Below are 18169 nucleotides of genomic sequence, written 5' to 3' on the forward strand. Positions count from 1 at the left end.
ATAAATTAAATTTTTAAAAATATTTAATACAAATATATATGTATATATTAACTTATGAAATTATTTATTAGTTGATATATCGTACTTTAATATTTGTTTTTAATAAGTTGAAATATGTTGTAAAATTCATGCATTTATTTTATTATGTTATTTTATAATTTAGAAAATAGTTAATAGATAGATTAAGTTACTTTATATTTATTACTTGATGTAGCAATTTAATTATGAATATAAATTACGTATATATAAATACTATAGAATTTTATTTCTTAGTATATAAATAAAAAATTGATTAAAAATCGTTTTTAACTACAGTTAGTTATTAAAAATGATTTTTATGATTTAAAAGTAAATATTCAAAAGAAATGTGTATTTACATTTTAAATAAAAGATATTATTAAGATGTAATCTTAGTAAAAGATACTTAAGAATATACTTTTATAGATCTTGTTTTGAAATATTAAAATAATTGGTTAGGTATAGTATATATTTAATAATATATTTTGTTTATATAATTTTTCAAATACAATAATTTATATAATTTTTTTATTCAATTAATTATTTCAAACCCATATGTATTTGTTGTTTCTTACTTTATATATGTTTTGTTGGATTTTGTTTTTTGATTATTTGACAAACTAATTTATGCAAAGTTCAACAAATTTAAAAATTATTATAAATTTTACTTAAATATTATTTAAAATAATATTTATATTGTAAGTAATAATGAAAAACATAACACAAGCACGTTCATTTCAAAATACATAACACAAACACTTTTACAACATAAAAACATGGTCGGTCATGGCCACATAATTTATACCATCCTTTATGTTTATGTTGTATAGAGTAAACATACAATAAACATACAGTAAATGTGAAGGACAAAAAGACATATGAAATGATATAGTAGTATACATGTGTTGTGTTATAAACATGAAAAACAGAAGAAGAAACAATGTCAAAGATATACGCACCGTAATTTTGACAAATGAAGTAAATATTTATTATGTGGAGCTCACGTCACTATGCACGCACAGTAACTTTTCCTTTTTACTCTCTATATAAACGAACGAATTCGTTCGATTGTAAACACACCTCTCTTCCTCTTTTCTATAAGAAACTCTCTCTCATTTATTTATCATATATCAGTGTTATCTTTCTCCTGCGGGTATAAAATTTCTTTCTATAAAATTTCCGATACATATAAAATTTATAAGTCTTTTTATAACACGTTATCAGCACGATCACTCTGCAATTCGGTAAAATTTATATGTATCATATTTACCCTGCTATAATGGCCGGTATACCGCCTATATTATTGTTTATTATTTATAGTGTTTTTTTTTAATTCACTATTATTTATCTATATTAATGCGGGCGGTATGTCGCCTCGTTAATTAACCTTGATTGTTAATTACACCATAATTATTTGGCTTGGCTGTGCCACCATAAAATTTATTTAATACTAATATGGAAATTTATTTATCACCATAATGCGATTGATATTTATCTGTTTATTATATCGTGATGTTTGCTCACCTATATAAAAATATTGTGAAATTTACTGAAATTGATTGACTGATTATTACGATATTTTCAGACTGATTTTCGATTCAACGATTTAACCCCAACGGTCACAAAGAAAAAAAATTCAATTTTTTTCCTTTTTCAAACGGCTATGAACAGTAATTTTACATCTATAAATACACTCATACTTCACTCATTTTCTTCATCAAAAATTATTCATCTTCTCCCAAATATTTTCAAATAATTTTCTCTCATTTTTCTCTCTCAAGAAAGATGATCCGCACGTTTTTGATTTTAGTTGCAATTCTAATTTGTGTTTCTATTTACGGTTTATTCGTTGGAGAATTTGCTCCAGGAGAATTTACAATGAATATCGGTTTACTTTTCTATGCATTGTTTCTCTTTGTAATTGCTTGCATGATTAATATAAACGGTTCATTCTAAATATTATGAAATTCTAATAAAATTTATTATACTTGTTTTTAGAAATACAAATGGCAAGAATCGAGCATCTTCAGTTTCCGGCTCTCAAAATAACTGGCGAAAACTATGTCGGATGGGTCACAAACGTGAAACCCTATCTGATTATGAAAAAGTTAACCGAGACGATTGTAATCGGTAACAAATCGCCGCCTGAGCATAAGGCTGAAGCGATAATTTTCCTGAAAAAACACCTCGATGAGAATGTTACGCATGACTATGCGAGCATAGAAGACCCAGCTGAACTGTGGCAAGCTTTAAAAGAAAGGTTCGATAACCAAAAGGAAGTCAACCTCTCTCACGCTCTAGAAGAGTGGAAAAATCTGAGGTTTCAGGATTTTCAAAAGGTTGAGGAATACAATTCCGCTGTCCTGAGGATAGTTTCACTCCTGAAGTATTGCGGTAACCCTGTCTCTGAAGCAGAAATGATGAATAAGACATACAACACTTTCCACAAACAGCTTCACTTCCTACCCGAAATTTACAGAAAATGCGGGTACACGAGATTTTCTGAATTGATGGTTGCGCTCATGTTGGCTGAAAAGAACAATGAGCTTCTGATCAAAAACCACAATTCCCGACCTACGGGAGCCAAAGCATTCCCTGAAGTGAATGCTACGGCGATAGAAAACTCAGAGAGAAGAACCCAAACCAGTCGGGGTCGTGGTCGTGGTCGCCATTTCAACAGCAAACGTGGAAAAACTTACAATCCCAAATGGAAGGGATCTAACAAATGGGTTAGATCCGAACAAGGTCCTAAGGGCAAAGAAACTCAAGAAGATACCACCCAGAAGCGTGAGAGTGTATGTTACAGATGTGGATGTAAGGGACATTGGTCTCGTACCTGTCGTACTCCTCCACATCTCTGTAAGTTATATCAAGAATCCACGAAAGGCAAAGCTAAGGAAGTGAATCTCACAGAAAATTTTGAGGGGACATCGTACCTCGATGCCTCTGATTTCGCAAATGAGTTGGACTAGATTCCTCCTGAAGAGAACTGAAGTGCTTATAATAAGACTACTAAATAATCTTCAGTATTGTCATGTATAATTATTACATTTCCTGTCTTAAACGAATAATGATGGTTTAACGTCACTTTAGTGTATAATTATTGTATGTTTTCTGATATGATTATTATATGAATGAATTTCATGTTTCTCTTTTTATTGATGTTTATGACTATTACAGAAATAAATCAGAATGCCAGTGAAACAAAATCCAAGAAACGGATTCGAGAAATATGTATACCAGATAGTGGAACAACACACACCATTTTGAAACAAAAGAGATATTTCTCTGATTTAAAATCGACAAAAATTATTGTCAATACAATATCAGGTCCTGCAGACTTGATTGAAGGTGCTGGTAAAGCTAACTTTACATTGCCAAATGGAACAAGATTATCCATAAAAAATACCTTATACTCTCCGAGTTCTAAAAGGAATTTGTTGAGTTTCAAAGATATCTATCGTCATGGATATGATACTCAGTCTGCAACTGAGGATGGAAGGAAGTACATGTATGTAACTTCTGAGAAATATGGCAAAAGACATATATTGGAAAAGTTTCTCGAACTCCCTTCGGGATTGCATCATACCTACATAGATGCAATCGAATCCAATCTTGTAATAAAAGAAAATCCAGAAGATTTCACAATATGGCATGACCGGCTCGGCCACCCAGGCACCTCAATGATGCGTAGAATCATAGAGAGCTCACATGGTCATTCACTGAAAATCCAGGAGATTTCTCAAGGGAATAAAATGACATGTGTTGCATGTTCTCTTGGTAAACTGATCGTAAGACCGTCGCCAACCAAAATCAATACAGAATCACCAAAATTCCTTGAAAGAATTCAAGGAGATATATGTGGACCCATACATCCACCTTGTGGACCATTCCACTATTTTATGGTATTAATTGACGCATCCAGTAGATGGTCACATGTCTGTCTATTATCATCTCGAAATGTGGCATTTGCGAGATTTTTAACTCAGATAATCAAACTGCGAGCACAGTTTCCCGATTACACTATTAAAAGAGTTAGATTAGACAACGCTGGTGAATTCACATCCCAAGCATTCAATGATTACTGTATGGTAACGGGGATTGAAGTTGAACATTCGGTGGCTCATGTTCATACTCAAAATGGTTTGGCCGAGTCATTGATTAAACGCCTGCAATTGATTGCAAGACCATTGATCATGAGATCAAAACTTCCAACCTCTGTATGGGGACATGCTATTTTGCATGCAAAAGCACTTATTCGGATAAGACCAAGTGCATACCATAAGTATTCTCCATTACAGTTAGCATTTGGTCGAGAACCAAACATTTCCCATTTTAAAGTTTTTGGTTGTGCGGTATATGTGCCTGTAGCACCACCACAACGTACAAAGATGGGACCACAAAGAAGGTTGGGAATATATGTTGGTTGTGATTCTCCATCAATTATACGATACCTAGAACCACAGACTGGTGATGTCTTTACGGCACGTTTTGCCGATTGTCATTTTGATGAGAAAGTATTCCCAGTTCTAGGGGGAGAAAACAAAAATGTAGAAAATGATATCAAATGGAGTGTACCTTCGTTGTTATATCTTGATCCTCCTACTAAGGAGTCAGAACTAGAAGTTCGACGAATCATGCATTTACAGAGTATAGCAAATCAGCTACCTGATGCATTTGTGGATACCAAGACGGTAACTAAATCTCATATACCAGCTGCAAATGCTCCTGCTTGTATCAAAGTACCAAATGATCAAGGAAAAGAAAATGATACACGTGAGTCTAAAACACGCTTGAAGCGAGGTAGACCTGCTGGTTCTAAGAATAAAAATTCTAGAAAACAAAAGGATATCGAGGTGACTGATACACCCAAAATAGCAGAAAATATTTTGGAAGAAACAAACGATGAGAATACTGAAAAACTAGAGCATCCTGAGTCAGAAAGAAATCATGAGATTTCTATCAACTACATCCATAATAAGAAGATATGGAACAGAAATGAAAAAGATGATGTTGATGATGCTTTCTCATATATTGTGTCAAGTGAAATAAATGAAGAAATCGAAGATCCAGAACCAAAATCTGTTTATGAATGTCAAAAGAGATATGATTGGAAACAATGGAAAGATGCAATACAAACCGAACTTGATTCGCTTAATAAACGAGAAGTATTTGGATCTATTGTACTCACACCTGTAGATGTGAGACCTGTTGGGTACAAATGGGTTTTCGTTCGAAAACGAAATGAGAAAAATGAGATCACGAGATACAAAGCTCGTCTTGTCGCCCAAGGTTTTTCTCAAAGACCGGGAATAGATTATGAGGAAACATATTCCCCTGTTATGGATGCAATCACCTTTAGATTCCTGATGAATCTAGCTGCTGATAAGAATCTTGAGATGCGTCTTATGGATGTTGTTACAGCCTATCTATACGGGTCATTAGATACTGATATCTACATGAAAGTTCCTGATGGATTTAAAATGCCAGAAGCATTAAGTTCCAAACCGAAAGAGTTATGTGCAATAAAATTGCAAAGATCATTATATGGGTTAAAACAATCTGGACGTATGTGGTATAATCGTCTCAGTGAGCATTTAACAAAAGAAGGATATGTAAATGATCCCATATGTCCATGTGTTTTTATCAAGAAAACAAAATCCGGATTTGTGATAATCGCGGTATATGTTGATGATCTAAATATTATTGGAACTCAGAAGGAAATACAAAATGCATCAGACTATCTCAAAGGAGAATTTGAGATGAAAGATCTCGGACAGACACAGTATTGTCTTGGCCTACAAATAGAGCATTATCAAAATGGTATATTTGTGCATCAATCCACATACACTAAAAGAGTGTTGAAACGCTTTAACATGGATAAATCAACTCCTCTTAGCATTCCAATGGTTGTTAGGTCATTTAATATTGAAAGTGATCCATTCCGACCATCTCAGGAAAATGAAGAGATACTTGGTCCAGAAGTACCATATCTAAGTGCAATCGGAGCGCTGATGTATCTTGCAAATTGTACACGGCCTGATATATCATTCGCTGTTAATCTTTTGGCAAGATTCAGCTCATCTCCCACAAAGAGACATTGGAATGGAATTAAGCATATCTTTCGTTACCTTCAAGGGACCATTGATTTGGGCTTATTTTACTCTAAAGATTCAAAAGGTCCAATGGTTGGTTTTGCAGATGCAGGATATCTTTCAGATCCACACAAAGCCCGATCACAAACAGGATACGTTTTCACGATCGGAGGCACTGCTATATCTTGGCGTTCTCAGAAACAAACGCTTGTAGCCACTTCTTCAAATCATGCTGAGATCATCGCACTCCATGAAGCAAGTAGAGAATGTGTATGGCTAAGATCAATAAGTCGACATATCTGTTCAAGCAGCGGAATTGACGAAAATACGGAGCCAACTATTCTATACGAAGATAATGCGGCATGTGTTGCTCAAACGAAGGAAGGATATATCAAAAGCGATAGAACAAAACATATACACCCGAAGTTCTTCTCATACACCCAAGAGCTCGAGAAGAAGAAAGAGATTGAAGTAAGATACGTTCGATCATGCGACAATGCAGCTGACCTCTTCACTAAATCACTTCCTACCTCGGTGTTCAGAAAACATGTTCATAATATTGGAATGCGTCATCAGAAGGATCTATGACTGCTCATTCGAGGGGGAGCTTACGTGGTTGTACTCTTTTTACTTTACTATGGTTTTTCCCATTGGGTTTTCCTAAAAAGGTTTTTAACGAGGCAACAAAGACGTTGAGCAAAAGATGATAGTGACACTGGTCTCCAAGGGGGAGTGTTATAAACATGAAAAACAGAAGAAGAAACAATGTCAACGATATACGCACCGTAATTTTGACAAATGAAGTAAATATTTATTATGTGGAGCCCACGTCACTATGCACGCACAGTAACTTTTCCTTTTTACTCTCTATATAAACGAACAAATTCGTTCGATTGTAAACACACCTCTCTTCCTCTTTTCTATAAGAAACTCTCTCTCATTTATTTATCATATATCAGTGTTATCTTTCTCCTGCGGGTATAAAATTTCTTTCTATAAAATTTCCGATACATATAAAATTTATAAGTCTTTTTATAACATGTTGGCAATATGTTCACGATTTTCTTTGTCAACTATATGTTCATGATTTATTTACTAATAGAAAGGTTTTATTGTAGTGCTCTGTATACATCACATAGTTTTCAATTAGCTGTGTAATTTAATGAATATATATATATATATATATATATATATATATATATATATATATATATATAACGTAACTGATTAATAAGTAGTGGACATGATTATATAAATTAGTGTAATCGTTTTTATAGGGAAGAAATTTGAATATAGTTAGACTGCAACAACTTTTTTTATAGTCCAAAAAGTAGTCGATAAATATTGCTCATGTTTTAATAGTATTGATGTGAATAAGAAAATTAAATTTTAAATCTAAATAATCTAAATGTCAAACATAAATATTATAATAGATAATTGATAACAAAATAAACTAATGCCAAATCACAACAATTAACTTTGTTAATAGTTTCATGATCCACAAGATTGTATAGTCTTATTTCATTAAAAAATAAAAAAAGTCATACAACTAAAAAGCACATGCGTTATATTTTAAAGTCTTTTTATTTAAGATGTAAACAAAATTTATTTTTAATATTTATTTTTAAATAATAAAAATGGTAATTAATATTAAATAAATTATTAACTAATATTAATTCTTTCATTATAGAATAAAAATAATATTCCCGTAATGTTTATATTCATAATTAAATTAATACATAAACTAATAAATATAAAGTAACTTAATTAATTTATTAAATATTTTATAAATCATAAAATTAAAGAATAACACACATTCATGAATTTTACCACATACTTCAACGTATTAAAATAAAATATTAAAGTAAGATATATAAAATAAGAAATAATTACATATTTAAATTTGAGTATTAAAAATAATTCGATATAGTATGATACGGGTTGAATGAAATATATTTTATTTATATAATAAAAACATAAATGTTTACCAATATAAAAATTAAAAATATTTTTACTGTAATTTACAGTTTTAAATATAAGTAAAATTAATAATGGCGGGTTTTATAAATGAATTATCTTATTTTAAACAAATTATATTTATTAATTTTAATTTATGTATCTATAAAAATAATTTTTAATAAAAATATATGTATGAAATTTCTAATTTTCAGTAAATCAAATTTTGGGAAAAAAACTAAGCCCATAGATCCGGGTCAGGTAAATACAAGTATAGTTATATTAAATTATTTTCATAAATAACTGGACGATTTATATATCTCTTGAACCAAAAAATAAAAAATTATAATCAAACTAAAACCAAAATCCAAAAAGAAAAACAACCTAAAACCAAAACCAAAAACCAAACATTATATTTAAACATATTGATGAATAAAAAGATGGGTTAGTGAATTTGTTGACTAAACCAATCTCAAACATTTAACAAATGAAGAAGATCAATACATAGGATGATGACAAAAAAAAATTTTATCCGCCCTTTGAAAAGGCGGGTCAAACTCTAGTTAATATATTAAATCTCTGAATAGGGTAGTTAAGTCGAGTCTTAGGCCATCATTAACGCTGAAATTTCATTTGGGGTTCTTATATTTTTTTTTGTCTGATTAAAAAAAAATAAAAAGAGAATTAATTGCGGAGACCCGCAAACAGTACAAAAAACTAGCGAAAATGATTTTTATTTTGTTATTTCTGCAACCGGTTTTTAAGTTTTGATGGGTCCCACCCCTAAGAAATCCTCAAAAACCCACCGATAATCATGGCCTTAGAGTACCTTCAACAATAGTTTGTCGAGGGTTTTTAAGATTAATAAAAATAATAATAATTTGAAAAAAAAAAGAGAGAGTCCAAAAAATTCTTAGATTAGAGGGTTTTAAGTACTCAACTAGAATTTGAACCCGCACGTCCGTGCGGATATTTTTTCATTTTATAAATGTATAACTTTGATATTATCATAAACATTTTAAATATATAATTTACATTTTAGTATTTTATGTTGTGTAACTTTATAATCTTATTGTTTAAATTTCTTATTAGACATTATTAATACATAGTGATCTTTTTTTTGAAACACAATAAATATGTATATAGTGATCTATTTTATATATTTTACTTAGTTATTAATTGTTATTGTGTACAATACGTTTTAAAATAAATAAATTTAGCTATACTGTAAAAATATATATTTTTATAGTATAACTAACCATTTTAGAAATGATGATCTAATATTTTAGCCTACATCAGAGTAAAATATGTTTAATTAAAATCACTTATTATAGTACTTATATATTTATATAGCATTATAGCTATGAAAATATTAAGGTTATTTATATTATAAAATTCATATAGTTGTATAATATAATTTACCAATCATAAAGTCATATATAGTTAAAATGGAAGAAATGTTCTTGTATATTTCTAACGTACCACAACTAAATACATCAGCTATTTTAGGTTTTGAAAAAACTAAATGCAAAAATAAATAAGAAACAATTAAATACAATAAAATGTAGATAGTTTCAAATAAATATAAATGGTGAGAGTTTTAGGAATGTATAGTAATTAGAATGAAACTAATTAATGTTGGTAGCCAAAAAAATAGGGGAAAAAATTGAAATATTGAAAGTAAATCAAGGGGATTTCAAAAAGATCATATTAATATCTATTTCTAGTAAAATATGAATAGGTCCAAAATATAAATGACAACATTTATAAGTAGATAAAAATAGGACTCTATTTTAATAGATTAGATACATCTTTGTCTCATTTGCATTAGTTGGTTTTTGAAAAAAAAAATTGTTTAATCAATTTACATTAAAATAATAGTATTTTTTTTGTTTAAGAACTCATTTGGATTTCTCCTTACTAAAGGTGCTCTTAGAACAAAGTTATAACACAACGTAACCTCTAATATGATCGGCCAGTGTAGTGGAAATGAAAGACTAATCAGTTTTTTCCATAACTAAGATTAGAAAACAATTAGCAGATTAGTTGATGGGAAAAATGTTAACATGAACTCATGTGTTATTCACTACTTGATGTTAACATTTTTTTTAGTTCTCAGCAAAATAAATTAACATCAACTAGTAAATAACATGAGTTCATGTTTTTCCTTTCTCATGCATGAGTTGATTTGACAAAGAAATTGTCTTGTTGCTATATTTGCAACTTGAACCGACAAAGTTTATATCCTTTGACCCTTTCTCCTAACTATTACAATTTTTTTCTTGGACTAAACTGTTACAATCTTTAAACATTCATTTCACGTTTTTAAAAGATTTATATAACAATATATTGAATATATATGGAGATAAATCTATAGTTCATAATATTTATTATCGATATATTGTTTTTGGCAACAAACTCCATATTTTATTATATGAGACAAAGTTTATTTATTAAAACTTGATGGAAGAAAAAAGAGGAAGGTTTCAAAAAAAAAAAAGGTTTCAAAAAAAAAAACGCCATAATTTATTATCAGTATATCTACGTGTGGTGTTCATGGTTCTATAACCAATTGCGTAAGTTTGTTAACACCTCTTTCTATGGAACAAAGTCAAAAATCGAGTCCCACAATGAAAAATAATATGATATGGTTCATTTTAATCACTATAAAAATATAAGAAAATCGATTTTGTACATAGAAAGAAATAATAACAAAGGATTTTGATCCACAATCTACCTCCGCTATATAAACAAAAGCTTCCTAGCATATCCCTAGCATCATCTTCAACTTTTACTTCATTCACTTTAATCATCATTCGAACTATACCATCTCAATAAATTAACTTAGCAAAAATATACGACCAAATAAAGTTTATCAAAATGCTTGGTTCAAAATTATGTACAAACTTCCACATTTTTAAAATAATGTAACTTTTCTTTTTAGTGGGTACATAATTTTTTTATTTATTTAACCTTAGAGATTTCCCGGCGGTAAGCCGGACTAATCCTCAAAAAAATTTACATCCGAACATATCCATTTATTTGTGGATAGGAAGGTGGTCAAGACGACTCAATCGAGGGGCGGACACTCTAGTTGGAATTCCATTACCACTAGACCAAGAGTTTTTGGTTATGAATGATAATTTTGTTGAGCTTATTAGTATGAAAATTCTTACATACATACTAATAAGTTCTTTCTATTATTTTTTTGAATTTATTAGTGTGTATGTAAACTCTTTTTAGAGAGTAAATTCATATGAATAAAACTATTAATAGATCATAAATGATATATTGATATTTATATTAATGAATTTAACATATTTCAAGTTTATATTTGCCGTTTGAGGTCAAAAAAAGAACAATAAAATCAAGAAATGTTCAATTGTTACAGTATCTTTTCTTAACTTTTGTAGGTTTAGTTTCACAGTAATGTACAATGAGGTAAGGAAAAGAAAGAAAATTAACGTAGATGAAAGAAAAAAAAAAGAATAAAAAAAAAGACAAGTCATTTATTCTATGTTTGGCGCGTATATTAACCACCACCGGCGGACATAAGCCCATAAAGAAAGATCAAACCTTTCCTTCCAAAACATCTCAGCCGAAAACCAAAACTGAACTTAACCCTAAAAACAAAAAAAATAAAAAAACAAAAGTCTTCAGCTCTAAGCAAAAGAGATCAAGCGACTGAGAGTGGTGTAGAGACAGAAACTAACCACGATCTGTGGTTTCTTCCCCAACACTCCCACTTGATCGGACCTCGACATTGCTGTGTTCTGTGTTTCCCAGAGTTCCAGACGAAAGAAAAAACAGAGAGAGGTTAGGGTAATAAAATAATGGAGCGGTACGGTCGCGCCGGCGAACAAGGATCGCGGTCGGATCCATCACTTGAAACCGGTATACAAGGTAAACATTGATAATGTGTTTCCTTCATTTCCTCTCTCGTCTCTCTTTCTCATTCTGTTAATGCTTTGATCACATCTGCGATTAGCGTTTTGTAAGAATCGTTTTATTTTAAATGCGGCGTTTGTAGGTTCGATGTGGCGGTTAGGGTTAGGAGGCGGTGGAGGCGAATCGTACCCGGAGAGACTCAGTGAGCCGGATTGTATCTATTACTTACGAACCGGTGTTTGTGGGTACGGGTCAAGATGTCGGTTCCATCACCCACGAAACCGTGCTCCAGTAATAAACTCTCTCATCTCAACTCGCTCTGTTTTTTTGTACTGTCTTGTTAAAGTTACTGTCTTGTGTGGGGTTTTGATAAAGTTACTTCCTTTTTGTCTGTTTCCTATGTTCCTTATCAGATGCATTATTCAATCTACGATCTGATATCACTGACACAGAATCTATGATTTAAATTTGCTTGGAAGCTCTTGATTTGATGCTCTGCTTTCATTCTTTTAGGTTTTGGGAGGTCTCAGAACAACAGAAGCTGGAGAGTTCCCAGAGAGAATGGGGCAGCCCGTGTGTCAGGTATCTATTTCGATCATTGCTGGTTACGAATTAATCAATGTACTTTTATGCTTCTCAATGTAGGGATTTAGTGTAGCCGATATCCTCACTCTTTATGCTTTTCTTTGCACAGCATTTTATGAGAACGGGAACATGTAGGTTTGGTGCTACTTGCAAGTATCATCATCCTAGACAAGGAGGAAGAGATTCTTTTACTAATCCTGTCTCATTAAGTTACATGGGGTTTCCATTACGCCCGGTTTGGTTCAAATCTCTCTCTCTCTTTTTTTTTCTTTGTTTCTTTTGTGATGATGATGCTCTCTCAAAGTTTCCTTACTAATGGATTTTTTTTTTTAAAACAGGGAGAGAAAGAATGTTCCTTCTACATGAGGACAGGTCAGTGTAAATTCGGTTCCACCTGTCGATTTCACCATCCTGTTCCTCCTGGTGTACAAGCTCCATCTCATCAGCAGTTATCAACTGGTTCAGCTATTTATCCACCTCTTCAGTCACAATCCCTTCCTTCATCGCAGCAATTTGGAGTAACTATACCAAGACCTCAACTCTTACCAGGCTCATATCTTCAAAGCCCTTACGGTTACAACCAAATGCTTCTTCCTCCTCCTCCTCCTCCTCCTCCTGGTATGGTTCCATACTCAGGCTGGAACCCTTACCAGGTAATGTTTGAAACGCCTCCTCTTTTGTTTTGTCCTTTCTCTTAATTTTAACAAAGCCTCGCTCCGTTTTATTTAAGGCTTCTTTAAGTACAATGCCTTCTCCTGGGACTCAACCGTCTATGGGATCAAGCTCTATTTATGGAATTAGACCGTTATCTCCTCCAGCGCCTGCGTATCCATCTTCAAATAATGAACAAACTTTTCCTCAGCGACCTGGACAACCTGAGTGTCAGTACTTTATGAGAACAGGAGACTGTAAGTTCGGAACCTCTTGCAGATTCCATCATCCTCTGGAAGCAGCATCTCCCAAGGGAGTTTCCCTCAGCCATATTGGCCTCCCACTTCGTCCTGTAAGTCTCATCATCCCCCATGCATCTTTATATAATAGCCTTATTACATGAGAGATATTGATACGTTCTGTATAGAAACTCTGTTTCTTGATTTGGATATGAAGCCCTGTTTCATTATTCTTTATAGTTCAATACTCAGTTGTGTATCTTATAATAAAGACAAAGCTAATAGTAGAGTTAACATTTGCAGGGCACAGCGCAGTGCAGCCACTTTGCTCAACATGGGTTTTGCAAGTTTGGGCCTGCCTGCAAATTTGACCACTCCATGGCCTCTTCTTCACTAAGCTACAGCCCCTCCGCTTCTTCCCTCACTGACATGCCGGTGCCTTACCCTCTTGGATCCTCATCGCTCCTCACATTAGCTCCGTCATCATCATCATCCATGTCTGACCAACGCACAGAGCTTCACTCTTCGAGCTCCATTAAACCCACTAACACAACAAGTGGTGGCTCAGAAACTTTGGCTTCTTCTATGGCAAGTGGTGTGAGTCACTCAGAGTCTGCTGAGTCCAAAAATGGTGACTCCGCTAGCATTGAGGTTAAGACTTCAAGTTAAGTAGAGAATAGAATCTCTCTCTATTCTTCTTTGACTAGTCTCTCTTTACTCTCCTTCTCTTCCTTTTTCATCACACTTTCATGAACTCAAGAACATAAGATTTTTTTTTTTTTTTGGGTGGAGACAACAAGAAGCAAACGTTGAGAGAAACGAAAGCAGCTCTAGTTTTATTTGTTCCGTCTCTCCTCTTATGTCTCTCTTACCATGTTCATATGATTCCTTCATGCATCCATCTTTCTCTTATATCTTTTCTTAAAAAAACTTTTCGAAGTTATTATTTATAAATGTCCTTATTACTCAGGAAAATCATCTGATTTCAGTTAGTCAAGAGTATCACATCTACTTTATAAGTTCTAGTGTAACTCCCCTGTTATTGGCAAGAGATTGCATTTTCGGTTACCATACATTCTGCATGAAATTCTGTTTTAACTTTGCTTTTACAATTTGTAAAAAATATTTGCCAGATACATTAATAAGGCCTTTTCCTTTCTAATACTCCCCTCCGTTTAATATAAGTCGTTTAAAAAAATGGTTCTAAATTATATGACATTTTCAGTTTTATATGTAAAATTTATTAATAATTTAATGTTATTTGACCAATGATAATATACATTCTAATTTATTATTTGTTGGATTATGGTTAGATAAATAATTAATGATGTTTTTGTTTATAAAATGTAAAAAATTATTCCCTCTGTTTCATAATAAGTGTCACTCTAAGCTCATTTTCTTGTTACACAAAGAGTGTCATTTTACAATTCCAATGTAAATTATACTACCTTTCACCTGAAAATTAATTGCAAACTGCATTGATTTTATAAATAATTTTATTTATCTAAAGTACTATTGGTCAAAGAGATATAATTAATTACAATTTACATATATTTCAACAACTTTCTTAATCTGTGTGAAAAATGTCACAACGACACTCTTTAAGAAACAGAGGGAGTAATTATTTTCGTAATTTATGTGCTCAAATCTAAAATAACTTATATTAAAAATGGAGGGAGTAGTAAATAAAATATTCAAATATTTTAAACAGTAAAACCCAAACGCAATAGTCGTTGAAACAATCCAACTAGATGTTTTTGGAACATAAACAAGAAGAGAAAGAGCATGAAAAGTTAGAACAGAACCGATCTATTTGTTCTACACTCGATTCGTACGACTTTGATCATGAATATATGAATAGAAGGGAGTACAAAATAAGTAAAAATTACTGTTGATGTGGAAGTAGAAGTCAGTAATTCTCGTACTTGGTTCTTTGTGTAGGTGATATAACATATGCATGTGTGGTTTGTTCGTTGCGTCTAGTTTTACTCAAACAATCAGAACAATCATAATCATGAGTTTGGTCACTGCGACATCACAACAAAAGCTTTCAACAACCCACAAAAATGCTAATCATTAAATGCATTTTCTCTGAGTTATTACTTAAATGATCTACCATAATGAACCATTTTTGTTTAGATTGATGTATAAAGAACTTAACAACAAATCAAAGTATTATGCACTCTATGTAAGTTATTTTCTTTGAAACGATACAAACTATAAAACATCAATTATGATGAACTGGATGGACTATTGATATATTTGTTTGATATGTATAACAGCTTTGATTGGGTCTGATGATTTAACGAAATAAAGTGAAGTTGATAAACTTTAGAAAGGAGGATTAACTGAGTTCAATGAAAGAAAGTCAAAAACCTGAAACAGATTTTAAAAAGGAAAAAGAGTTGTGATGTTGAGTAGTTGTACACAAAAGTATAGGCAAAAGGAGGGAGACATGAAACAGTGATTGTGCAATTAAAGACCAAACAAGTCATGACCGGAACACATGTCCAAAGACCAAAAACACCATCATGCTACTTCACTAAAAGTCCATCTCACATTAACTATATCTTTTTCATAAACCATATAACTCTTATATTAAAATTCAGTCTAATTCAATTGTTATAAAAGTTCATAACAACCGAGCGTATATGCACTGAGTTTCAGCAACGAATCTTATAATCCTGGTATATGACATATCTTAGTTATTCACTTATAATTAAATATCTACTATGAATAAGTCATTTGATTTATGTAAACACCACACTTATTATATACATAATTAATGATAATGAGTATGTTGGAAATAGCATGAACAAAAGGTGGTCATTGATACAACTCGAATTAACACTTTTTGCTAATCAAAAGTTCAAAACCATGATACTGAAAAGAAATCACATATGAAAAATAAAGAAGAAAGAAAATTTAAAACTTCATGGTAAGGGAACCTTATGGTGCATGATACAATAAGCAGAATATATATAGTAAAGTCGATAAACATGTTGTTAACAACAACAACCAAACGACCATGGAATAACGTAAAATACTAATTGTATTATTACATAAATATTAAAAAAAACAGAAATATTAAAAAGAATGTTCTAATAGAGTGAGTAGAAGCCTGTTGTGTCAGCTACAACATCTCCAAAAGCAGCCAGAGAAGAAGAAGAGAAACTTTGTGGCTCCATTATTGCGTAATCTTCCATTGAGATGGAAGTACCAGCACCATAGTTAGTGATCATGGCAGAGAGATCACACGAACCAAACTCCATCATCATGTCAACATCTTGGAAGTAACTATTACTAAACCCTTCGTATGACTCGGAAGCCTTGCTTGCCGGAGTTGTGAAACCAGCTCCGGTTTGGTTTTGGTTAGTGGTGTTTTCTGGAGGTGGCTTAAGACAATGGTTTGGTACAATGCAGTCCAAGTAACCCGAATTGTTACTGGAGTTACTTCCTTGTAACGAGAAGAAGTTGTTTTCTTCCTCTAGTGAAGAAGATAACGAGCCGTTAGAAGACGAGTTTTGAGGACTGTTACCAAACGCTTGAATATCAGCGTTTTGATGACGAACCGGCGTTTTAAAAGAAGCAGCGGGTAAGACGGTTTGTGGGAGAGTATGTTTAGGTTGCTGATGGTGATGATAGTTTTGATAATGAGGGTGGTGATCAATGACAAACTGTGGAGAAGAGTTTGGTAACAAAGATTGGTTATTGTAAGGAGAGACGATGAGAGAGTGGAGATTAGGGTTTGTGAGGATGGTGTGAACGTCATTTGGAGTGTAGACGAAGTTAGTTCGAGCTTGAGTGCCTCTCATCGAAAGAGCTGCTCTATCGTAGGCAAGAGCAGCTTCATGAGCAGTGTCGAAAGTGCCGAGCCAGTGACGTTCTTTGGTGGTTGGATCTCTAATCTCAGCTGCGTAACGACCCCATGGACGTCTCCTGACTCCTAAAAACCTCCCTGGCTCTGCTTGCTTCGATCTCCGGCCTCGTCTCTCGCCGGTTGTGGTGGTGGTTGCGTTGGTTGTGTTTTGGTTGATTAGAGCAAACCCCATTTGAGTTTGGGACGTTTCAAAGTGTTTAGTATGATCTAGGGTTCTGGAGGTTGACATGATGACGAAGGTATATGTTTTCGCAAGGAGGTTTCTTTTAGGGTTTTGCGAGGGTAAGTTTATTTTTTTTGTGTTTTGGCTTCTGTCTAAAGATGATGAGTGTTGTTTGGAAATGGAAGTGAAATGCTGTTATAAATAGAGAGACATTGAACTTGATAGAGAGACTTCACTTTTGATTCAAGTGCTTTTAGTGTATCTTTTATTTCTTCTATTTGGCTTATTTATTTATTTTTTCTTTTTTCCGAAGATATTATATGTAGGCTTCAGTGACAAAGATAGATTAAAGTTTGGCACATTGGTTCGATTTTTATAAGACTTTTGTATATGGCTCAATCCAAGCCAGTTAAAATTAATCAAACCGATTTTAAATAGCTCAATTGACTGATTCTAATCTGTTTTCTGGATATTACTTTTTATCTTGTTAAAGCTAGCTTCTAAGTTCTAACCATTACAATTCATATGTTAGTCTTAAAGCATTTTCAATGCATTATTAATTTTATTATTATAAAAATATTTAGAGTCAAAACTATCCAATTCATTTGTATTTTTTCTTTTAATATAAAAATTGTTATTTTCATTTATGTTTAGGAAAAATAACAATTTGTTAACTCTAAATTTTGATGAATGT

General features: G+C 32.3%; 3 protein-coding genes across 3 annotated transcripts; 2 read left to right on the forward strand and 1 right to left on the reverse strand.

Annotated features, from left to right (window-relative positions):
* The first annotated feature begins 2024 nt into the window (after nt 1-2024).
* On the forward strand, nt 2025-2990 carry LOC108837037 (uncharacterized). The gene has a single exon (XM_018610113.2). It carries the CDS (start codon nt 2025-2027, stop codon nt 2988-2990), a length of 966 nt encoding a protein of 321 aa, XP_018465615.1.
* An 8641-nt stretch (nt 2991-11631) lies between these two features.
* On the forward strand, nt 11632-14386 carry LOC108825767 (zinc finger CCCH domain-containing protein 58). The gene is made up of 7 exons (XM_018599119.2): nt 11632-11972; nt 12100-12248; nt 12471-12539; nt 12652-12777; nt 12881-13195; nt 13273-13545; nt 13736-14386. Exons 1-7 carry the CDS (start codon nt 11903-11905, stop codon nt 14099-14101), a joined length of 1368 nt encoding a protein of 455 aa, XP_018454621.2. The 5' UTR covers nt 11632-11902; the 3' UTR covers nt 14102-14386.
* Nucleotides 14387-16380: 1994 nt separating this feature from the next.
* On the reverse strand, nt 16381-17621 carry LOC108841326 (ethylene-responsive transcription factor ERF086). The gene has a single exon (XM_018614096.2). It carries the CDS (start codon nt 17539-17541, stop codon nt 16534-16536), a length of 1008 nt encoding a protein of 335 aa, XP_018469598.2. The 5' UTR covers nt 17542-17621; the 3' UTR covers nt 16381-16533.
* Nucleotides 17622-18169: the final 548 nt, after the last annotated feature.

This window comes from Raphanus sativus, chromosome 2, assembly GCF_000801105.2.
Source record: "Raphanus sativus cultivar WK10039 chromosome 2, ASM80110v3, whole genome shotgun sequence".
Taxonomy (NCBI): Eukaryota; Viridiplantae; Streptophyta; class Magnoliopsida; order Brassicales; family Brassicaceae; genus Raphanus; species Raphanus sativus.

What these genes read in the sequence shown, in the direction of transcription:
- LOC108841326 (XM_018614096.2), bottom strand. Translation starts at nt 17,541, where the DNA reads ATGTCAACCTCCAGAACCCTAGATCATACTAAACACTTTGAAACGTCC.
- LOC108825767 (XM_018599119.2), top strand. Translation starts at nt 11,903, where the DNA reads ATGGAGCGGTACGGTCGCGCCGGCGAACAAGGATCGCGGTCGGATCCA. An exon ending in TGGGGCAGCCCGTGTGTCAG is followed by an intron (nt 12,540 to 12,651) that starts GTATCTATTTCG and finishes TTCTTTGCACAG; the next exon opens with CATTTTATGAGAACGGGAAC. An exon ending in TGGGGTTTCCATTACGCCCG is followed by an intron (nt 12,778 to 12,880) that starts GTTTGGTTCAAA and finishes TTTTTAAAACAG; the next exon opens with GGAGAGAAAGAATGTTCCTT.
- LOC108837037 (XM_018610113.2), top strand. Translation starts at nt 2,025, where the DNA reads ATGGCAAGAATCGAGCATCTTCAGTTTCCGGCTCTCAAAATAACTGGC.